Source organism: Manis pentadactyla, chromosome 3, assembly GCF_030020395.1.
Source record: "Manis pentadactyla isolate mManPen7 chromosome 3, mManPen7.hap1, whole genome shotgun sequence".
NCBI lineage: Eukaryota > Metazoa > Chordata > Mammalia > Pholidota > Manidae > Manis > Manis pentadactyla.
This window is the reverse complement of record NC_080021.1, coordinates 103841129-103865385: the sequence shown is the minus strand read 5'-3', so window position 1 is coordinate 103865385 and position 24257 is coordinate 103841129. Positions and strand designations below refer to the sequence as shown.

Here is a 24257-nt window from a genome sequence, read left to right as displayed (position 1 = left end):
TTCAGAGACCCTGTTATGAAAAAAGAGCCCCTAGAACGTGAGCAAAGGGGCATGAGAGACCAGGAAATCTACCTGGAATTTATAAATGGCCTGTGGGCACCATAAGCTTACTCACCTCTGGGTCCAGGGTAGCCGCTTCTGAAAACCAGAGTAACTCTTCTCATAAGGCACCTGGCAGGTCCGATAGGATGTCCTGGAGAGTGGACACCCTCCCTACCAGGCTCCACGGTGTCAGTAACCCTTCTGATAGTTCCAAAAATGCAGCTATTTATGATAAGGGGAGAATTTCCACTGTTTTTATCAGCTCTTTGAAAGAATCCTTGATTTACATTATTTGGGGCTTTCTCATTTGCCTAGGGATTTGTTCCTTTCCTTGTGAGTGCCACGGCTGGGACCACCGTGTACGGTGCATTTGATCCCCTCTTAGCTGTTGCTGACCTGTGCAAAAAGTACAAGATCTGGATGCATGTGGATGTAAGTATCCCATGGGGACTGCCACTAAAATGCCCTATTTTTTGCTTGGAGCTGGTGAAATGAAATTTGTTCTCTCTGTTTTATTTTTTTACTTTAGGAACTTACTTTTAGACTGATGATACTTAAGCTTTTAAAGATCACAGAGCCAAAACTACACACAACTCACACAGTATAACACTGGCTGGAAGCAGTCAGAGGTTGATTATGCCTTAATATTCCCAACACAATAATATTCTTATTTCTATGACCAGTACCTGAACTGAGCACTTGGTTCTCAGTTCATTGGGCCATAACATCCACGGAGGAATACAGCCTATGGACATACGTATGCAGCCGCACATATGTAGATCATATTACTTCCATATAGAAATGATCAAAAAGGTCAAAAGGAGATGCATTTATATAGGAAGCCCAGAGGATAAAGAACTCAAGCTCAGATCAGGTATTTGTATATTGGGAGAGGAATGCAAGTGTGACAACCTGTTAGAACACATAGACCACCAGATTTCCAGTTTCTTAGCTTCAGAAGCTAAGAAGATAAATTATATTTGAGATGTTTTCACTCCAGGCCTAGTCACACTAAAATTTAATGGATATGTGCTCATCAAAACACTTCCAAATGAAGAAATGTCCATTTTTAGAAGGACAAATTGAGGAGATTTAAGTTTAGACCAGTATAAAGTCATTTTGGCTTTATAGTAAGTATTTAGACCAAATTAATTCCCTTCTTTTGGAGCAGAAAACTTCCACTGACTAGGCTAGGTCCATTTCCATTATCCCAGAGGTATCTTACACAGCAGTTGGCCATCTTCCATTCCCTCCTTGATTCACAATGTGATAGTTCATTAGGCTGCCAGAGACCCCTTCAGTTTTACACAGGAAGACACTAAAACAAGTTGATCAACTTGAGCTCCATCAGTGACTTGGGGCTGAGAACTGGACAGCCCACTGAACCTTGCTGGCTGATTCAGGAAGAGGGTTACTCGGACAGATTTAAAGCTAACAGTGCCTATGTATCCTGAGCCCACAGATGCTGAAGCTCAGATTCTCCAACATTTCTACTTGAAATAGAACCAGGAGATCTTTTAACCAGTTCTATGAGCTTTTTTGGAAACACATCAAGTTTACCACTTATTATCTTTATGTTTATTCATTCTATCATCAAAGTACAAAAGAATGTTAAAGTAGTACACATTGGGAAAATTGGATAGTTTTTCAAAGTGTAAAAGAAATGAAATTATAACAAAGAAAAAATAAGCAATTATACTCTGGTTTTTTCTTCTTTAAAATTATCCCAGGATAATTTTTACCCACAAAGAATGTTAACATTTTCCAATAAATCTCCATCTTGACATTTTATTTTTAAGGGAGTATTACACCAATTCAAATCTTCAAACTTGAGTACAGGTTTTTAAGGGACATGTTGTAACTGCTCAACTAATTGACTGGTATGAATCTTCCCTGTTTTTTTTTTTCTTTTCCACAGAGAAATAGTCTTACCCAAAATTACACATCAGTAAAATGGGGTTCTGAAACTGCTTCCTCCGTCTTGGATGGTTTCCTTGTACTAAGAAGCTATTTAATGGGCTCCTGGCCCATCTTGTCTTCTCTAAACTGTGAAGATAATAGCGTTTCTCATTCTGATATCGTGTGCTTCCCTAGGACTAAGGGTGGTGGTGATGGGTGAGAATCTTTTTCCTCCTCCATCAGACTGAGGAAACATGCCCTTAATTTGGCTCCTTACACCCATGGAATATGACATGGAGCCAGAGACCTTAGAATAGTCCCCAATTTAAACTTTCAAAGTCTACTGTTAGAAGGTGGCCACCACCCTAAGTTGCCAGGGGTTGAGGAGCTAATTTACACCCCATGAGACCCTCACTGTTCTGGAAGACACCAAACTATAGAAATCTAGGCAGTGAAAAACTACTACCTTTCTCCTTGTATGATCTTCCTTTTCAGGCCGCTTGGGGTGGGGGATTACTGATGTCCCGGAAACACAAGTGGAAACTGAGCGGCGTGGAGAGGTACACTCATTTTTCTTACTAACAACATAAAACGTGAAAGTTAAATATGAAAAATAAATTACCTACAGCCTCCAGGAACACCTGGAATACAGGTGAGCCCGTTCTGCGCAGCGAGTGTGCACCTTACCTTGTGCAGCCATATACTCAGGAATTTTCCACATGAACAACAAAAATAAATCAAATCCCATATCCATTGGTCCCAGTGAAATGCCTCATGAACATAGGGGTTCCTAACTGGGGTCCATGGTTGGCCAGAGGACTCAGGAATGGCCTTCCTCGGCCCTCCAAACCAACTGCCAAACTTGTTTAAAACCTGCAGGCTGTCTGGTTTCCTATGGAGAACATGCATAGCTTTCATGTGGATAGAAGGATAATATTCACAGCTTTAAAGAAGCCAATTTTGCACCTTGTGATTTATCAGTGTTGAGAGTTTACTTAAAGCAAGACATACTTGTGATAACATCATCTCATGGTTTAATTCCCATAGTAATTTTTTCCTACATGGCCAGTAGCCCATTGAGAAAAGCTGCAAATCACAAAGGAGGTGATATTTGGTTAGCAGAAAGCATATTCAAATCAAAAGAAAAAAGTACAGAATGCAAAGTGAGCCTCAGGGTTGACTCTGGACCGTGTGTAAAGGGGGCTCTGCCACTCTGCCCGTTCTGCCGTCCCTACATGGCAGGTCCACCATAGCTGTGAGCTCTGACACTCCAGGCAACTGAGAAAGCCTGAGTTCACCAGAGGCTGCCCAGTGCCCGCCATGCCCTGCCAAGTAGCCAAATGCTGCCCAGGAAAAGCTTCTCATTGGCTCTTCCCCTAGACATCTTGGCATTACTTCTGTTCCAGGATGAGAGAGGCTGATGGAGTGTGGGAGCATCTGTCAGCCTTGGGTACACAGGGCAGCCAGGCCAGAATGAATGTTCAGAGTGCTGGGTGGTGCCCAGGCCGACTCATGTGCAGAGGACCCATGAGGGCAGAAAGAGGGGGATGGGAAGCTGAGGCAGAGTCAGGGGCACCCTGCAGAGTTAGTGGGAGACTCAAGGTAGACCAGGTACGGCCCATGTCAGCAAGGCTGCTGTCCCTGAGTCTGCCAGCAGGGGTCAGGGTCTGGCCTGGGCAGAGCTGCTGGAGGAATTTTAGAGCTGCCACCTCTAATCACAGGTGCCCACCCAGGTGTGAGTGGGTGAGGGCAGCCAGGGCCCTCCCCAGAGTGAGCCAGGTGAGGCCTCTGCCTCCGGCCCCTGGGGCCTCTCCCAGGCCGAATTTCTTCCCAGCATGAAGATCTGTATGAAACTAGAAATGAACTAAACAGGGAGAGATGATGTAACAAAGAGAACTGGGGACATGCCTGATCAGATGACCAGAACAAGAACCAGACTCGTGCGCTTTCCAGAGAGGAGGCTGTACACAGTGCCTCCTCTTTGAGCTTCTTCCTGTCTGGCACAGAAAGTAAGTGCCTGTTACTGCCCGTGGCTCCAAGTGCTGAAGCCATGGGGCAGCCTCCACCAACGGTTACTTAAAAGCTTGTGAAATTACCCACCCTGTGCCTAAACACCCACAAGCCTTTGTACTAAAGACTATTATTTGAGAGCAAAGCTTAGAACATTCATCATGGAACATCGAGTCCTAATGGCCACTATTCTTGAAACCATATTGTCACTAAATCTACTCTGTGGAAAGCCAAATCTGAAGTCTTAAGGTGAGGGGTTTCTGCTTTTCTGCTTTGGGCAGAACCCTGTAGCCACCCATGTCCCCAAGCATATGTCCATCTTGCTGACTTTTAGCAAAAGTCACTCTTTGGGGACTGAGGTCGTAGGGCTAGTGCAGACCCCTGGGCATAATGCGCATATGGGCACAGCTTAGGAAAGGAATTTGCCTCACTCAGGGGCGTCACATTTCCCCAAGCATTAGGACTCACTCTAAAGTGGAGGAAATCCATGGTCGATTCTGGTCGCCACATCTGGAGATTCCCAGTGGTCAGGGGGTCCCAGCGTGCCATCCTCAGAGCAAAATGGTACAAGAACCTGCAACCCTGCCTGGCATCTCTTTTGAGAACCAACCAAATTCTCAGAAAGCAACTTTCTCCCTTGCTAACACTGTCAAAATTTCTAGAGATGGTGTAGCTGAGATGGTGTGCCCAGAACCTTGACATGCTGAAGTATGTTTCTGTGCATAAACGGGCTCTTTTTGAATTCCTCCCTGTGGAAGACTGCTGCTTGCCTACAGTAGGCCATTGCTTAAGTTCCCTCTCAGCGCTTTCTGGCCCTGCTGAAGGTCTGGTGCAGCTCTGCTAGATCACTGTCGTCCTTACTACCTTCCCAAGAACCAGGGGTTCAGAAATGCATGTTAGCGAGCTGCTGCCATATGCAAGCCACAGCACTAAGCTTGGGGAGGCACAAAGACGCATATGATATGAAGCCAATCTGCAAGAGAATCTAGTAGGGAAGACTGAGAGTCAACAATGGACCGACCTTCAAGGCAGAGGAAGTAAAGGCTCAAAAGGCAGATAAGGGAGCTGATTGGTGGGCACCGAGGAAGTAAATGATTCCTGCTAGAAAGGACTATTAAAGGCACCGTCATCCAGGGGTGGAGTCTGGAGCTTAGCCCCGAGGATGAGGGATGCTTTGTCAGGTCAAAGTGGGAGAAGGGCATCAAGGTGAAGAGCAGGGACCCACTCAGGGTCCTTGGAGCAAGTTCAGATACATGTAAAACTGAGATGGACTCATGGCAGTGGCCAGGAAGCTAGCAGAGTGTCCAGAAGCCCTGGCCACAGAGCCAGGTCCAACCCAAGAGCAGTCCCCGCACCTAGGACCACCCCTGTGTGAGCCACTGCTAAGTGTGGGGAACGTTATCTTGCTCAGGGTGGGAAAAGAGATGGAAAGCCTCCGTCCTAACAGCCTGAGTGGAGGAGAGGAGGGAGATGATCTCAGCTGCCCTTTGGAATGATAATCCTGGATTTGAGAGGAGGGAGAAGACAGGGACTGATGCGAAGCTATTTGGCTGTTGTCATCGTCCAGGTGCGGGAGGCAGTGGAGGTCAGGGAGCTCAGGGTGTGAGCTGGAGCAGCAGCAGCCCTGAGGGAATTAAGTGGATGAATCCAGGAGTGTCCCTTCAATGGGACAAGATCAACAATCACAGATACTTGCTCATCTATGGGATCAAGTGTAACTTAAGAAACTGCTGCTTTTGTTTGCTTCACTGGCTTCTTAACTATTTTCTATCTATGTATAGGTCACTGTCCAGCCACACTAACACCATATATTACAGAATGCTTGATCACTATTTATATATAATGCTTTATTTTGCCTCTGTGTACTTTCCAATCCTTCAAGAAATTCCAGAGAGTTTCAACTTCAACAGATTTTACAGTTTTGAATATTATGTTGAAAAGTGTGGAGTCATTTTTTGTGTGTGGATATCTTTGACCAAGCTAACATTAGCTTCTTGTACATGAAACATCTTCCTTAAAATTACATAAACAATCTAGCACCAAATTACTACAGAATAAAGCATTTTAGAAGAATTTTTAGAAAGAAAAAAAGAAGGAACTTCAAGGGGTGATGAGGAGATGGGGGAGAAATGGAACCCAAACGCTAGAGTTCAGGAGTTGGACGTGGGCGGGGGAAACAGTGAAAGGAGCCGACTGAGGCGCAGAACAGGCTGGGAGGAAGAGGGGCAGGTTAACGGGTTCATGCGGGGGCTGCGAGTCTGAGGTGCAGACACAGGCACAGGATGTGTTTTAAAACAGCCCTATGGGATTTCTGTAATTCTCTCCCAACTCACAGAAAATCACAGAAGCCACGTGACTGAATCCCCCCAGCAAAACAGTTTGAAATGAACCCAAGGTTGTTTTTCACAGTTTCCAACATTTCTCCAATACACTGAGCCCAGGTTTCGTGACTTCAGGGTCATCCCACAGAGCAAGTTGAACCACTCTGGGCAGCTTTTTGCCATCTTTATGAGGCAGCCCCTCAGAGAGGGAGGCAGGACAGAGGATTCAGTGTGGGTACGGGTGGGCCTTGGCCGATTCTAAATCAACAAGTTGGCCGCTATATAAAAATAAACACCTCTGTTTAGAGAAATGGAGAAGATCTGTTTTCTTCTCCATCTGGTGACATTATTGACAAAGCTAAGTTTCATCAGCATTGGGTATATAGCTATAGAATATTAGAGAATAGAGATGTATTTGTGCTCAGTGTCACAAAACTTGTAAATAACGGAGTTGACATCAATAGCAAGAGCCAAACTTATTTAATGCCTACTGTGTGTCAGCCAGTTATAAGCACTTTACCCAAACCAGTTACTTTTATTTTCCTTTTAGAGACAAGGAAATCTAGGCACAGAGAGGTTGAGTCACTTGCTCAGCATCACACAGTGAGAGGACCTGGATGCAAATGCAGACTCTCTGGCTCCCAGGCTCCCTCCCTTAACCATTATTACCTACTGCTTACAGCCCAGGTTTCTTGACTTCAGGGTCATTCCACAGAGCAAGGAGACTTTTTCTTCGAAGTGTTTTTCAGCACCACAGTTCCGTTGTTACTCGTGAAGTTGTGAGGAGGCCATTTAGTCCTCTTGCCCCTGCTGGTAGCGTCTGGCCATGAGCTGCTGATGCTGCTTTCCTCGGGTCCAGGCCTAATGGGTCTGACAGCCAGTGTCCAAGCCAAAGAAAGGCTAGAAGATGAACTGGACTCTGCACTGATTCAGATAAGGTCCCAGGCCAGGAAGTGCGCTCTGACTGACTGGCTGACACCCACGGTCCATCAAATAGATGAATGGGATCTTTCCCAGCTTTGAATTTCTTCCCAGGGTTTTCATACCTCGAGGGCTAGATGCAGGGTGAGCCCACGTCTGTTGTTCAGGGACCGGGAAGAGGAGGGCTTAGAGCAGGACAGCGGGATGAGGGAGAGAAGCTGAATGAAGGCTGCAGTGATACGCCTGGATCCGGCCTTACAGGACAAGTAGAATGTAACCAAGTGAAGCAAGGAGAGATGACCTTCCGGAAGAGAAAAGAGCATTAAGGGACCCAGAAACATGAAAACAGAATTTCCTGAGAGCAAAAACTACTCCAGTGTGATGGACATGGGTGTACCCGCCCGCTTCAGGAAAGTGAAAGGATGCACGATGGAAAACACAGGGCTGGGGCACACCCTGAGGGCATCAGGAGCCGCCCCCCCAGTATGGAATTTGTCAGCAATCTAGAAAGAGGAGAGAGAATCATAAGCATAGAAGACAACCATGGTACCAGATAGAGGATGAAATGGAAACCAAGAGTCAGTTCAGACACTATTGCTGTATCCAGACTAAAATAATAATAGTAATTATGATTAAAGGAATCTGAAAGAGGACTATGGTTTAGACTCTTCAAATAGCAACAACTCCCTGTGCTGGGACTCTTCATTACTGATGGGAGAGCACTGTGTTTTGCAAGTGTGTTGCAATTAAAGAAAAAGATGGAAAACTGCTGTAGCACCCACGGTGTATTCCACCCGCAGTCTAGAAGGATAACTCTGGATTAAAGAAGAGATGGCAGCAGGTGCTGAGCTAGAAGCTATTATGAAAGGACATACTTGAGAAATCTGGGAATCAGTTGAATAAGAAGAAAAAGGAATTGGCTAGCCCTTACCTCCTGTCTCTGTGAACAAAGAAAAGGTTGTTGATTTAAGAGACCACTTCCTCTGTGAATTTAATGTTGTCCTGAAGTCTAGCAAACAGTGCCAAGAACTCTGAAGCCCTGTGCTCACACACTGGACCTTGGTAGTCTCAGCTGATCATGAGCACCACCGTCTTGACCTGATTTCTTTCCTCTAGGGCCAACTCTGTGACATGGAATCCGCACAAGATGATGGGCGTTCCTTTGCAGTGCTCCGCTCTCCTGGTTAGAGAAGAGGTATGTCTTTCCTGATTCGTGGCCCAGTCCAATCAGGGTGTTTCATAGAGTGAGTGTGTGTAGTGACTAAATCGAAACACAAGGTGATTTTTATGCCTGGAACAGCGAGCCACAAACAGAAAGGGGAAATTGTTAATGAGGATAATTGTAAGGCCCTGCTCTTGTCCAAGTACAGGATGGTTATGCTTTGACTAGGCAAAACAGGCATGCTTCACACATGGCCCAGTGGCCCTTGTGAAAAAGATGTAGGATGTTAGGCTACACTCTGCAAGGGCATCAGGAGGTCAGGAGAGAAACACCATTCAGAAACCATTAATGGGATAAAAGAAGTGGTGTTTCAGGATGAGGGAGGTGGTGGTCCCCCACTGCCCTCTGGTTAAACTATACCTGGAGTGGTTTGCTTAGGTACATGTCGAATCGTACATGGGACTCCATCAGGCTAGATTTCCAACAGTGGGGAACAACTGGTAAAGATGTAAGAGGGAGTGATTGAAAGAGCTAAGGATGTTTAATCTAATTTGTTTAAAAAAGAAACTTTAAAGGCTGAAAGGATGGTGGCCTTCAGTTTGAAAGACTCTCAAGTGAAAGAGACTCGTTTTCTTGAGGCTTCCTGGAGCTGGGTTAGTAACACTGGGTTAGTTAGTTACCACTGATTTGTTAGTACCATTGATTTGATGACAAAATCAGACCACACCATGATTTTAGGTTTGACCTATAGTCAATTAATGTTCTAAAAATCACACTGCCCAACAGGTAATGAATGTTTTACGGGGGAATAAATTCATCATCAGGGAAATGATGAATGGAGACTGGACAACCACTTACTTGTAAGAGGATGATAGTAAGGATTCCCTCATTGGGAAGGTATAGATTAATAGCCCTAGGCTCCCTTCCAAATCCAAGAGTTTCTGAGGCTGTGACAGCATTTCCCTAATTGGGGTCCAAGGAATAATGCCATGCTGTAAGATTGTAACAATTATTCTGTGATAAAGGAGTTCTTGGTTTTAAGAAAGTGTGGGATATATTAATTAAAGAGTTAAAATCAGGGTTCATTACTTCAAGGCATATCAGAGCTTTACTTGCTGATAATACAAATATAAAAATAAAGTATTTGTGATAGTTTCTTTGACCATGGGAATTGCTTTCATAGCAGCTATGAGTAAATTTAAAATAGTTGGGCATATAATAATTTATAACTTTATAATGGCTCAGAATCAGGATATTATCTCACCAAGGCCTTTATGCAAAAAACAGTGACACTTTCACTTATCCTTTTGTACAATGAGCCTGCTGCTGTCTGACCTTTTAGAGGTCATGTGCTTTGAGTTGCTCTTCCTGTCTCAGGAGAAGCTGGTCTCACCTACCCAGCATTCCACACTGCCAAGGATCCATGGCACCTATTTGTGAACTTGCTTGGCCCAGGAGAGGATGATGCCAAGTTTCTGTGACCATGAAACAAAATACAAGATGCAATTGTCAGTCTTACTGGTCTTCAAGTGAACTTTCTTTTTCAAGCTTGATGGCTTTCTATCATTCTATTACAATTACATTGTGTTTAATTTCTCTTGGTTTCAAAAAGTAGCTTAATGATTCCGACTGAATGTGAAGCCCAGACTACAAGGTGGAGCCCAGCTCTGCTGTCTACTGTCCGGGTACTTGGTCCTTCAGCACCTGGCTAGAACCTTAGTTGTACTGCCTTATGTCTTAGTTTGGTTAATTTTTAAAAAGTGTTCTTGCTTCTAATTTCAACCAAGCGATTGAATTTTAGTCTTTTCTTCTCTTGTCATGAGTCACAAATGAAAAAAAAACATATGCCAAAGCTTCTGGTAAATCACAATGGTACCATAGTTAATGGAAGAGCCCTTGTGTGGTTCGTGACAAATTGAAACGTGATGGGGTTTCTAGTGAGGAGACTGGTAATGCTGTGTTAGTCAGAGAGCATGACTTATTCACTGTTCTTGGAATAGCTCAATCACGTTGCTACCCATTTTCCATAGGAAGCTTATGGCATTAGGGCAGGTTCAGGGGTATAAACAGTGAAACTTCTGCCGACCATTAGCAACTGAGGCTGGAAATGCTGTACTGAAGCTCTAGCCTGTCTGAGAGACGAACATGACAATCAAAAGATGAGTTTAGATAATAACAACTGACATCTCAGGAGAGTGCTGTCTTTATTTTTTTATATTCAGTATAAAAGTGATAGCACTATCTTAAAAGCTATGATTTCCAGAAAGAACTCACATTCTATTAGCCAGGTGATAAGTACTTGAACCAAATATGAATGAAACACTAGAACAATCTCACTAATCATATTTTACAGAACCAGAGTTCCCAAAATATTTTAATTACAACAAAATCAGAACATCAAAATGGTCTCCCAAGGAATGAACATTATATACTCTGATCATGATTTCTTTAAAATAAATGCCTTCTCTTAAGAAGGTCATGCTTGTGGTTGACCTCTGGTAACATTTGACCCTGGGCCATTTATGCCACAGAGCTGACCTATTGTAATGGCCCATCCTGTCTAGATATTGGCCCTATTTATTTTTCATTTGATTCTCACTATTTTCTTTCTCTAGGATATTCAATGTCTCTTTAATTTTTTCTAAATAATTTTTACCACAGCATAAATCTAATAGAATAACTGATAAAATCAGTAAATTTCCTGTTTTCTCTTCTTTTCTAGGGACTGATGCAGAGTTGCAATCAGATGCATGCCTCCTACCTCTTTCAGCAAGATAAACACTACGACCTGTCCTACGACACTGGAGACAAGGCCTTACAGTGCGGACGCCATGTGGATGTTTTTAAGTTATGGCTAATGTGGAGGGCAAAGGTGAGCATGTGTGGATTGGCTGAATGTTCACTAAAAACAGAAACTGTATCTGGTGACCCTTATTATTATGATAAGTTGAAAATTGATTTCCAAATAGACAATTACTTGCTCAAGATTTTCTTTAATACTATACTTACCTGCATTCCAGATACCGTATGGGTAGGAATACAGTGAAACCCATTGTTTTAGTTTTTTCCCACTCAAGCCAAATTGCTTGTAATGCTCACTCATGTAGAAAACAAATCTATGCTGCTTTATTCGGCAGAACTATCTGGATTCTTCAGGCGCATTTTCTTGTAGTGGTTGTCCCACCTCCTGGTCCTTAAGCAGTAACTGAGCCCTGGATAGGTTAATGCAGTCTTTTCATTTGGAGAACAAAAAGGAACAAAACCCACCATGACAGCTTATTTTTGATATTTGGAAGGGCAACCTCTAGTTTTAAAGTCTTTTAAAAGCTCCAGAACTACCCAGTAGCCTCCTTTTCTATATTGTCTCAGAAATTAACTATAGTTGATCACTCCTCTCAGAAACGGAAACCCTGTAACTCCTGGTGAGCGGTACTGGCAGGACCGAACTATAGCCTTCAAAGAGTAAAAATGTATGCTTGAATGTAAGCAGTCTGGAAAGGTCAAAGATTTTGTTTTTGATTTTGACCAGATTCGTAACCTAAATGTCACACAGTGGTGACTTCCCACCTGATTTCATTTCTGTCCCACAGGAGGCAAAGGCCAAGGCCAGCTGGACATGCTAGCAAAACCCCACCACCAAAAGAGTACGTAAGACCAAGGGAGATGAGAAAGAGGGAGATTAGAGGGAAGCTGGCCTGCCCCGAGGCCCTGTGTGTGGGGGAGAGGGGCCATAAATTTGGCTCTCAGCTTTCTAAGTAGCCCACACCAGGAAGTGGCAAGTTCAGTCCCACAGGAACAAGCAGAGAGCTTGGGTCAGCGACAGTGACACGTGCCAGGATGAGAACACAGATGGATTCTTCCTCAGGTCTGTGTGATGAGCTCTGAGCTGTGTTCATGGCAACAAGATCAAAACAGTGCTGTTTATAAAATTTTTCCAGGTAAACTAAATTCTTTAAGCAGTTTAGAGAAGAGCAGTGGCTAGCAAGGAAAAGAGGGGCCTTGGGAGTAAAATGATGCATTCAACAACTATTTTATGGAATCTTCTTTAAATCCATCCTGGAAAAGAGTTGTTTAAATAGAAAGATGGTCATGTTTAATTCCAGGCAAGCCTCTGTAATAGTATTTGCCTCAGCTGAATTTTCTCTGAGCATTGCAAGGTATTTTGGGCAGCTTCCCGGAGTGAGGCCCGGGGTAAGTTGTTCCCTATAAAAGGAGTGTGGTAGGTGGGCTCCAGTCCCTTTAGCTGGGCAGGGCCCCCACCTCTTTGGAAAATTGAGAGCCTCACAAAGACATACACCAGGTCCTCACCACCCACTCCAAGACTCACTTTCATTTGGCAAAAATAAATAAATCAAGAAGGTGAATTATTGGTGTACTCTCAAGCAGTTTTTTAAAAGTAGGTTTTTCATTTCATTGATTGGTGGGAATTATAAAATGACAAATGTAAATATCAGCTGGTAAGCTAAGGAAAGCTTGATCTCTAAATATTGTTCAGTATCATTCCTTTGTCTCTTTTTCCTGTGGTGCTTTTACTCAGATGACAATTGTTAACTAGATCTGCACAAAAATGTTTTCCTCCTGGTTCATCAGCTCCTGCTGCTCCTTTGCCATCCAAAGCCTCCTCACCAGCATGGGGCAGCCAGTTGGTTCTTAGAGAAATAAATTGGAGGACACCAGGTGTGAATTACACAGCAGGACCTAATGGAGCCTGAAGTAAAGGCAGAAAATCCAATTTCTAAAGTGCTGCAGTAAATGCACCAGAATGGAGGACAAAAAGAAAAAGGAACATCATAGCAGCCGTGTAACCTATGGACATGTATTCTTTTGATTCCTTATGTAAAACCTCAAGTATATAGGCATGTAAATGGCAAAAACTTCCATTTGGTCTTTGACTTAAAGCTATGTATTTTTTTGCAAAGTGAAATAATAATAATCACTTAAGTAATAAGTTCAGTCCTGCCATCGGGGTCAGAGGTGAGGCTAGTTACCTTCTCACATCCCAAGTGCTCTAGGAATTCCAAGCAGGGAAGAAGTCATCCTCTCCTAGGAAGAAAAAGTTGGCTGTGAAATTCTACTTGTATCCCCTCAGGAATGAAGAGATAATCTGAAAAAAGAGTAATGAAGAGGGGGGAGCACTACGTTCATCAGTAAGCTCCCTGTTATCAGATACACCTGGAGAATGCAATGTTCAAACAGACCCAATTTTCTCCTTCATAAGATAAACCACCTGAGAAATAGTAACCTAAGTATAAATTACTATTCTTTAATCCGTTAATGACTAATAGGGCTAAATGCACTGGTGATAGCCATCTTATAAAGTCCAAGATAACTCTGTTAGAGCAAATATATGTTTAAAATATGAGCCTCCCAATGTGGGATGCTAGGAGGTGCTCTAGATGGTGCACTGTGCAGGCCTATCACTAGCAAAAGCACAGTGCCTGCCCTCAACTCCATTCTCACTGGGTAGAGCTCTCATTTTGTCTGTGTTTTGTTGAGAATCCTTGGACTTGATCTTGACAGATTTCCTCAGTGGTTGAAAGTGAGTGGTGGACAGAAAAAAGAAACCCCTAAAAATTAGTCCCCCTTTTTTAGGCCTGCAGGAGTGGCTTCCTGTATAACTATCAAGTTTTCCAGGATATCTCTCTGTTTATATATGGTTATGCATATAGTTTTCTGTGATCCCCTCCCAAAATAAAAACATAGATAACAAAGAAACTGGCAAATGGCTGGGGAAAAGAAGTAGAAGAGGAAAAAACTACTAAACAGAAGGTGATACCTGGCACCCTTTGCTGAGTGACTGAATGAATGTTCACTTTCTCTCTAAAATGTTTATTTATTTCAGTAAGTAGATGTTGTGCATCTCTTATTGTGCCTGATGCTGAATGGGGTAAGGTGGCTACAGTTTTCCAGATAGGATAAGATCTGTGCTCAGATACAAAAGAAACCCAGACACACCGTGAGAAGCTAAAGGATGGAGAGCTCATTCCTAGTGTGAGAGTCAGTAATGGTTCACCAAAAGATGTCTTCTCAGATGGGTCTTGAGCAGAATGGCAGAAATAGGATTTCAATGGGCAGAGTTGGGAGGAGGACATTCCAGGAGGAAGGAGAGTCTAAATTGCCAGGAGGGTAATTAGGGTGCTGTCATCCCCAGGAAAAGCAGCCTGAGCAGGTAGATATTCAGGAAAAATGGAGACAGTAGCAAGGGCTTCAGTGATTGTTTCAGAAGCTGCATTAATCTGAGCCTGCGCATGTTAGCTGAGGGGTTTGCTATGCAGATAAAGGTCATGAGCAGCGCTGGAGACATCAGGCTCTCTAGACAACACAGAGCCAGTAGCTGAATGCTGCAGATGGTGAGATCCCTTAATGAGAGAATACTGTTCATCTTCCTGAAATTCTGACTTAGGAGACTGTGGTGGGGCCCGAGAATCTACATTTTTAACACAATTAATCTTGTTCTGATACAGATAGGTCCTTAGAACATATTTAGTAAAAACACTGCCTCAGGGACTAAAAGTTATATTTTCATTCATTCATCCATTCATTCAGCAAATATGCATGGAGGATGTAGTGTATGCCAGCAATGCTGGTATAAGGGTGATAACAGTGAACAAAAGAAGCACAACTCTGTGCCCTTGTGGAGTACACATTTTAGCCAGGTCTGTCCAAGCCAGTCCTAAGTGTGTGGGCAGTGAGGAGAAAGTAAGACCATCTTTCTCCCGTAGCTCCTCAGTGGAACTCTGCCGCTGGGCGTGTCACAGGCATATGCCTCTGAGCCTTCAGCCTCCTTCAGGTCTTGGTGATGCCACGTCTGGCCAAGTCTCCCACATGCCTGTCATTCCCTCAATAAGAACTGTGTGGTGTATGATAATGACTCAACAGGTAATTTGATGAATGAATGGAGTTTGGAGAATCTCCTAAAATCTTTCCAAATACTGAAAATAAAATAGGGATCTTATTCCCATAAATATCCAACATGAAAGGAGGGATGCCAGGCTCCTGGGGGCACACTGGATTTTCCTGTGTCACTCCCCTTGCGCCTCTTTAGCCTTCAACTAAAGGGGCAGTCAGATTGCTCCTGTCTGTCTCCAGAGTGCAGTCCTAGATTTCCCACGGCCAGAGGACCCCCACTCCCTTTGTAATACAGTTAAACCCATTTTCAGAGCATTCATGTTATCTTCCTGTCTCTGTATGGAAATCAGTTAGGCACCATCATTCCCAGACCAGAGAGATTAGCCAAGGCCATACAGCCTTGGACAGGGTCAGAGTCATACTGGTCTTGGGCATATCCTGAATCAGGTATGTGCAAGCTTAAATCCAACTATCACTGATCCAAAGGATCCAGTTTGAAGAACAGTTAACTTGTGAAAGTTAATTCTAGGGTCCATCCCAAGTGGCCCCAAACTGCTAGGTCAGTCCACACTCACTCTAAATCATTGGCACCCATAGACTTGTAGGGTGCATGGTATAGATACTGGCCTGGCATTCAGACATCATCCCAGGCCCTTCCTTGGGGTCACCAGAAAGTCAGCCTCCTTGAACCCATCAGCTAGGGGGGCGATCTCCAAAGAAAGCAATTTCTGAACCCATTATTGAGAGGCAGCTCATTCTCTCTTCATTGTCTTCCAGGACACGCAAACTCGGAGGGACACAGCCAATGCTCATACGGGAGCACTGAGAACAGGCCAACCAGCATCTCAGCTATCGGAGGGTCCTCTCATAGTCGTTGGCTATGCTGTGTCCCCCGTTTAGCTGAGATGGTGAGACTGTGTGTAAACAGGAACGGGGGCCCACCTCGGCTCTGCTGCAGCTGCTCCCTCGCGTCCCCTCTGTCGTCACTGGTCGGCCTGTTCTCGGTGCTCCCGTAGTAGCATTGGCTGTTTCCTAACCTTCCATTACTACTCCGTAAATGCTGATGGAGGTAGGAGGAAAGCCATTTCAAAAAATAATTCCCTTGAGTGTCACAAGGTGGCTTTAACAGCTCCCATCCGAGGCTGTTATGCTGGTTTTCACAAGTCCAGAACCTAGGCTTCCAGAGTTGGAAACTAAAAGACCTTGTTCGTAATGTTCGCCCATTACAGACACATGAGTCATTTATCCCTATCTAATGAGCTCTGCAGAACGACAGGCTAGCAAAGCCTCTGTGTGCCCCTGAAGATTCACTCATTCATTTGTTCTACCAATATTCATTAGGCACCCACCTTATTTGTTCTATAATGAGGGTATACATCGGTGAACCAAAGTGGGGTCTGGCCATGGTAAATGTACATGATGGGCAGGGGCTGAGCAGGCATCTGGGGGGCTCTCTGAGGCTGCTGCTTATCCACAGGAATAGGCCAGCCCTCCTGTCGTTACTGACTTCCATAATTACTCCTCTGAATGGCAGAGGCAAATTTTCCTCTAGAGTAATCAAAATAATTGCCTAGGGATGGAGGCTGGGGAAGAAAAGGAATCCGCTGTAGAGAGCTGTGATGACATGAAACAAACAAAGCACCTGAGGGGGAGAGCATTAGAGGAGAAATAACTGCCCAAACCTTTTAGAAACACAGACGTGTGGAAGGAATGTGCTCAGAGCAGAGCTGAGCTGGAAGAGGCAGAAAGACCATCAGCCTCCAGAAGGGTTTGTCCTCATGTCAGCCTCAGAGTTCACCCACCTTTCTCAGCCTGCCCAATAAGCTTTCTTCCTCTCTTACTTAGGGCACAACTGGCTTTGAAGCACATATTGATAAGTGTTTGGAGCTGGCAGAGTATTTATACAATATTATAAAAAACCGGGAAGGATATGAAATGGTGTTTGACGGAAAGGTATGTATTCTGACTTCTATGATCCCAATAAGTTTAGTCGATTCCAATTCTTATCACTGATATTTCTTGATGTCAGTAATGTACTGTCCAGTATGTGGGGCCATTACAAAAGAGATGCTGGGATGATGGGGTAGCATTTCTGAGCTGAAATCATAATCAAAATCAAACAAAAAGACAGAAGAAAAAGGAGAGTCTTAATTTCTTGGAGGGTAGTTAGGGCACTATCATCCCAAGGAAAGCAGCCTGAGCAGGTGGATATGCAGTAAAAATGGAGACAACAGCAAGGGATTCAGTCATTGCTGAAAGTCAGGCACTCCAAAAATGATTACAGACTGAAAAGTAGGAATTGTATTCAGAAGCTGCATAATAGATTTGGAACATCCTTGGAATTTTTGAAATTGTCAGTTTGGGTTGAATGTGAATCTTACTTTCCTCTTTGTAGCCTCAGCACACGAACGTGTGCTTCTGGTATGTCCCTCCGAGTTTGCGTGTCCTGGAAGACAATGAAGAGAGAATGAGCCGCCTCTCAAAAGTAAGTGATACCAGCTCCTCTGATGGACGTTGGTATGGACCCTGGGCCTCTCACATGCACACTGTCTTTATGACACATGCATGTGTCTCTGGCAGAAATCCAACCCAGCCTGGGTGCACGGGCCCATTTCCCTCTGTGGGCTCCTGCATAATCAGGACATTCAGAGCTGGTATATCCAGACTTTTAGCAACTCCATTTGCTTCTCTTTTCTGAGAGCGACATGATGATATTTTAAAATAAGCAATTAGGTGATACCTTCACTGGCATTCACAATATAGCAAGAACCCTTCTCAAGTTCACTGGCCTGCCAGGTGAAACTGCTGCTCAGTTATAAGCACTGAAGCAACTACAGGCACCAGAGATGGCTAGAAAACAAAGGTGCTGCTGATGCTCTTGAGATGCCAAGGTCAAGGCTACCCTGTGGAGTCTTTAGGGTGAACCAGAGGTAATGGGGCAGGGACCATTAATAATAATGGCTCCTTTTTAGAGTGTGTATTATGTCCTGAGCTCAACTTTGGTCTAGCACTAGATCACTTACCTCTCATAAGTCTTAAAAATTATTAAAGCAGATGGTTGAGTTGATGCAAACACACTTTATTAAACACCTCATGACGTGGGCAGTCTCTGTTTCCAAGGGTCCAGAAAACTGCAAAATGGGGCAGCAGACAAGTAACTTTTATGGGATAAAGAGTAAGGAACAGGGAAGTAAGTATAGAGCCCAGAGCTGGCTTGGTGTTTGGGGATCTGTTGGCTATGCAGGCTGTGTTTCTGGTCAAGCAGAGCTTTTCTGGTTGCTGACATGGCATCCAGGCAGAAGACATTTATTTTAACATAAGCAACCTAAAGTGGGAAGTGCTATTATCTCCCCACTTTGCTGAAGGGAAACTGAAACACAGGGAGGAAAAAGTCACTTTCCTAAAATAATTGAGCCTAGAGCCAGAGGATCATGAGCTTCACATTCTTCTGTAGCCAGTAAGGCACCCTTAGCAAATCATATAAACTGTGGTGGGGATGGAGATTATTAGCAAACTAATATTCTATTTGTTATTCAATTTTTAGACTCTTGGTAATTCAAATTTTAAAGTCTATGGGGTTTGCCAGATGAATTCTAGTTTTTTCCTCTCCTGTGACTTGGTTTTCCTGGCTGTAGTAGACAAAATTCAGCAATTCAGAAATGGAAATCGAAAGAAAGTCACGTAAAATGATAAAATATCAAGGTTAAGTCTTTGTTTACTTAAGTCAATTTTTTAGAGTTTCAGAAAATCAATTAAAATTAAATTCAACCAGAAATTCATTTCTTCAGTCTCACTAGCCACACTGCCTGTGCTCAACTAGTGGCTGGTGGCTATTGTACCAGATACTATTGATAAAACATATTTTTATCATCATATAAAGTTCTCCTGGTCAGTGCTGATATACACCCAAAATGGGAAGAAATGTGGAGTCTTTTGTGTCGCATGTGGCAAACAAGATAATTAAGTTAAGTTCTGGACCTGACAAGGTAGTATTACTCTGTGCTCTTTTGCCTGGTGCACAGCTCAGCATATGACAGGTGCTAAAAAAGGTTTGTTGAGCTAAAGTGCTGTTTGCATGTCCCAGAATAGGGAAGGGGAACAAGACTTAGGACACCCACTAGTGGATCCCAGGCCTTTCCCCAGTGTGCGCCCTGGTGTGGGGACAGACATCTAGGTAACAAGTGGTTAACACTCAAGGAAGCAGAGGCGTCTTCACCAGGGAGGCAAAGATGAGATGGTCGGGCCATTTCCTACTGTTCCGGCAGGACAGTGAGTGTGCAGGTGGCCCATTGTCACCGAAGCTGGGGGGAGGGGGGCACAGAAGGCCTGGGCACCAGGGGGCCATGGCTACGTACAAATGCCTTAGTCACACACAAAGGCAGCAGGTAGACTCTATGCAGACTTTCATAGGACAAGAATCCACAGGAGGGCACATTGATTGCCTCTTTTGTCTGGTTCTTCATCATCGTCTTATTTTTTAATTTTTATTACATTTGAACATTATCTGCATATCTTCTACCAGCTTTTATAGTTCTATACTGATTGATGGACTTTCAAAAGGTCACCAGTATATTCAAAAGTACATTGGGAAGGAAATAGATTGGACTCATAAAATGACTCTTAAAGTCTGTGTTATTAAGTGTAATGGGGAATTTAGCTGGTGAGCTTTTAATGTTTCAGGATGTGTCATTTACAGTTTTCCTGCTTTTTCATCTTTCAAAATCTCACTGAGACTTCCAAGATTTAAAAACAGAAAGGTTTTATGATACATCGTGAAAAATATGTTTCTGTGATATCTTGTAAGATTATTTCATGATGCTTTAACCTGAAGCTCTCTTTGGATGAAATGAATGTGGACTCAAATTCTGGAATAGTTCCCTGGTTATGGTTTGCAAGCAAATAGCACAAGGGAGAAAATGATATTCCAGAATTCTTAAGGCAACCCCAAAGAGCTCTTGATGATTAGGTCTTTAGTGATTTCAACATGCAGCCCCCGTCTCCTTCCTGACTTTATCAAAACCAAGAATGTGACCAAGAAGAAAAGTCTACAAATAAATGAAAATGTTATATATTCATCAGAGTAGTCAGAATCTTATTTTCCTTCTGAACTTATAATTAGTGATTATGTAATGAAGTAGATGTTCATGTTCCTGCTAATTTTAGTTCATCATCATTCTCTGAAAAGAGCCAAAAGTCTTTAGACAGCTGTGATTTCTGTCAACCCAGCTAGCTTCAGGAAATTGGGGAACTTCATCTTGCTTTATGCCAAAAACTGTTTGGGATGATGGCTGTTACCTTTAACCTTTGGCCTTTGATTTACATTTATCTGAAAAGTTAGAGGTGATTGTCCTTAATAATTAATACCATTCCTCTGTGTTTTTACTTGGCTTGTCACTGAGTAGAGTATTATCATTGTTTTATCAGTTCTAAAGAGCAAGCATGATTTATGGCATAAATAAAACTAAGGAATAGTTATGTGATTTTTTCCTTAAATTCCTGCAGACATACAGATTTGGAATTCCTTTTCTAATTTGGGATTTCTCTTTCCAGGATCACACTGATTTGCCATACCTCGCAGCACAGTGATACATTTCATGTCTTTAGGTTAGAATATTCTAGTAGATCCATATTTAGAATTCGATCCCAGGCTCAAGATATTTAAATTCTTTTTAATATTTATTCTCTGGGTTGAGCCTGATGCTCCGTGTACATCCTTAATCCAATAGGGGAAAGAAGGATCAACCCAACAGAAACATTCCTCTTTACATGACTTTCCTATGGAATAAGGAAGGGTCAGGAAGGGATTTAAGAATGTGTTAATCTGGAATCAGAAAATGTCAGTGCTGGAACCATCATCCACACTCATTTTTACGTGAGGAAATTAGGTCCGGGATGTGAAGTGAAGGTGAAGTAGTCTTTGGCTTTGGTTTTGGTAACTAACAAATAACTGGGCCTGATGGGAAATGTATTGATTTTGCTCACTGAGTGCTCTGAAGATGAAAACTTCATTGTAAGCCAATGATTATTTAAATGTTGGTATTGAAAAGTCACATGTTCATAACAGCATTCCACTGGAATCTAACTATTTCTCATTTAAAACAAATCCAGCTATGATGTGAGGTATGGTCCCCATTTTGAAGTGAGTTGCTTAATATATATTATCTAAATAAGTCTAAAGCTTCCCTGACATCCACCATTCCTGGCTACATATTTGCTGGCAATGAATTTAAAAGATCAGATATTATAATTAAAAATTCCAATTGTAAAATATGTGAACAGATCATACATACTGTTAAGATGTCATTAAAATGCACACCTCTTCCTAGATTGCTGTTTCTGTTAGGCTCCTCTTTATAGTCAGTAAGGACTGAAAGAGCCCTTAATGCACACCCAGTGCTATGCTGGTGAACAAAAGAAGTAAATAACTCTATACCTGCCCTCCAGGAGCTTACAGTTGAAGTACAGAGATTAAATGTATTTTCTCATAAATAAAAAGACAATAGGAAATTAGCATATAGTCAAAATCTATGGGTGAGGATCATGTATTTACAGCTTACAAGAGACACGAATGGACTAGAGAAATCAGAACAGGCTTCACAGTGGTTATAAGACTGTGGGGCACCCTTGGACAGTGTGTAGGGTGTGAACTGGAAGAGAACTGGGATCCTAAGCAAAGAGAACAGCATGACCTGTTAGGACAAATGTGAAGGGATGAAAATATGTGTGGTACATTCAACGGATATTAACTAACAGGTCTCATCAGAGCTAAAGATTCATTTTGGTGCGCACTGAACAATGAGTCCTCAGAGCTATGAGACGTCCTTTGTGCTGATCTAAAGAGTTTGAGCTTAATTTCATACACAGTAGAGAATAGCTGTAATCATCAGTCTGGCATTAAGTGTGATAGAATCTTGTCTGTGGTCCACTTCTGTACTATTACGTCTTGAGCTTTTTGCCTCAGCTAATTCTTCATCACTATTAAGGAATAGATTTCAAAATATCTTAACAGAGGTCTCTCCCCCAGGTGGCCCCAGTGATTAAAGCCAGAATGATGGAGTATGGGACCACAATGGTCAGCTACCAGCCCTTGGCAGACAAGGTCAATTTTTTCCGCATGGTCATCTCAAATCCCGCAGCCACTCACCAAGACATTGACTTCCTGATTGAAGAAATAGAACGTCTTGGACAAGATTTATAATAATCTAGCTCACTAAATTGTGTCAAGTCTCTAGGTAGACAATTAAGTTGTCACAAACTGTGTGAATGTATTTGTAGTTTGTTCCAAAGTAAATCTATTTCTATATTGTGGTGTCAAAGTAGAGTACAGTTTAAAAATCAAAAAAAAACAAAACATTACTCCTAAAAATCCTTTCTTAAGTTTAGAATACCTCTCTAATAATTAGTGACAAAAGGCTATGTTCTAATCAATGAGGAAGAGCTTTAAAATTGTTAATAAATACTTCCCTTTTAATATAGTCTGCAAATCAAACTTTATTTTCACTCAGAGTAGTAGGGTTGAATAGTGCCAAATTGCCCCTGAATCATAAAAGGTTCTTTGGGGTGCAGCAAAAAGGATAAAGTACATATAAAAATGTATGTTGACAATAAAAATTCTTGCCTTTTTCATAGTATTAGAAAAAAATTTCTAATTTACCTAGAGCAGCATTTCAAGTGTATTTAAATACATATAATTTTACAAAAGGAAAATATATATATTAAAAAGAAATCCTATTTTGTAACATATAGATTTTTATTTTATATGGGTTATACAAACTGCAGGGGCAGATATAAAACTAAGCCAGATTTTTTTTCTCTTTCTTTTAATGGAGGCACAATAAAACACTTAGCAAAGTTATTTTGAAACATAGGCCCACAAAATTCTTCAAAGTTATGATGCATTCTTTCTATTTGTGTTATGGCTTATTTTATCTCTAAAGTGAGTATTACAAAACAAACACAAAAAATACTGCAAGTTCTTTGAAGTGATTACCAGATGGACAATAAGATTCTCTTCCTGTTTAAGTTTCCCACCCAGTTGACCCTTTGCAGACCCGCTCAGTGAGCATGCAAGCCAAGCTTCATGTTAGACTAACTTGGGGTAATTGTTTCTATACCCCTTTCCAGTTTAGCCTGTTTTGAACAGAAGGTTGATGCTGGTTCCTGAGGTATCTTCTCAAACAATATGCTTTTATTAGGTCATTTGGATTAATTAAGGAAAGATAAAAATAAAATCTAATCAGCCTGAGCAAAGAGGAATGTGGTGAGCCCAGATAATTAAACTTGGCCTTGAGAGAAGAGATCTCTGTGTGAGAATAATGATGTCACCTTGATGCCATATTGCTACTGTCCAGGAAGGAGCCATTTGCCTCCTGGGTAATAGCTTATTCCCACTGCCTCCCCACTCCTACCCACTAAGGTCCTCTCCTGTTTGGCTCCCCATCACTGGAATCCCAAATAATTAATTCCTATGCCAGGGGTGCTTACTTCCCTCTCCTGCAATGAGCCCCTCTCCCAAGATTTGAGACAACATCTAAGACCTTTTATCTGTCTCCCATCAAGATCCAAAATGACCTTTGTATGCAGAGATAATAAGATCCTCAGAATTCAAACAATATTTTAAAAGCATCCTGCTTCCCCTGCAAGCTAATGGAGAGACATGAGCTAATAAGAGCTCCCATAGATATATAGGGGGCCACGGATTCCAAGTCGGATTCTAAGTTCTAGTAAGAGGACTATAGCCTCATTATGCAGACTGCACATGTAAATTTAGAGACTTTCATCCTTTCCATATGGACCAATCAGATCAGTAGTCAGAAAGATTACAGGTATACAGGAAGAAAGAGGCCACTGTCCTCCAACAGATAAAAAAGTCCTATAATATAACCAGAGGACCCAACCATTTGAACTCTTCATGAGCTTGTCCCTACATTCTTTCTCTCAGATAATATACAAAAACACTGAAGTTTGGGATGAACATAAATCCTTTTATCTAAGAAGCAAATGGGCTCCCTATGACTATCAGGAAAAAACTCTTCATCTCTGACCCAGAAATT

The 24257-nt window shown here is 42.5% G+C and overlaps 1 protein-coding gene across 1 annotated transcript in view; it reads left to right on the top strand.

Annotated features, from left to right (window-relative positions):
* Nucleotides 1–23257, top strand: part of GAD2 (glutamate decarboxylase 2) — a 68995-nt gene extending 45738 nt beyond the window's left edge. Inside the window, exons 10-16 of the mRNA XM_057498239.1 lie at nucleotides 358–474; nucleotides 2437–2501; nucleotides 8310–8388; nucleotides 11078–11227; nucleotides 17050–17157; nucleotides 17600–17689; nucleotides 22229–23257. Of these exons, the coding sequence (XP_057354222.1) occupies nucleotides 358–474; nucleotides 2437–2501; nucleotides 8310–8388; nucleotides 11078–11227; nucleotides 17050–17157; nucleotides 17600–17689; nucleotides 22229–22402 (783 nt within the window). The 3' untranslated portion in view covers nucleotides 22403–23257. The remainder of the gene's footprint in view (nucleotides 1–357; nucleotides 475–2436; nucleotides 2502–8309; nucleotides 8389–11077; nucleotides 11228–17049; nucleotides 17158–17599; nucleotides 17690–22228) is intronic.
* The last annotated feature ends 1000 nt before the right edge of the window (nucleotides 23258–24257 follow it).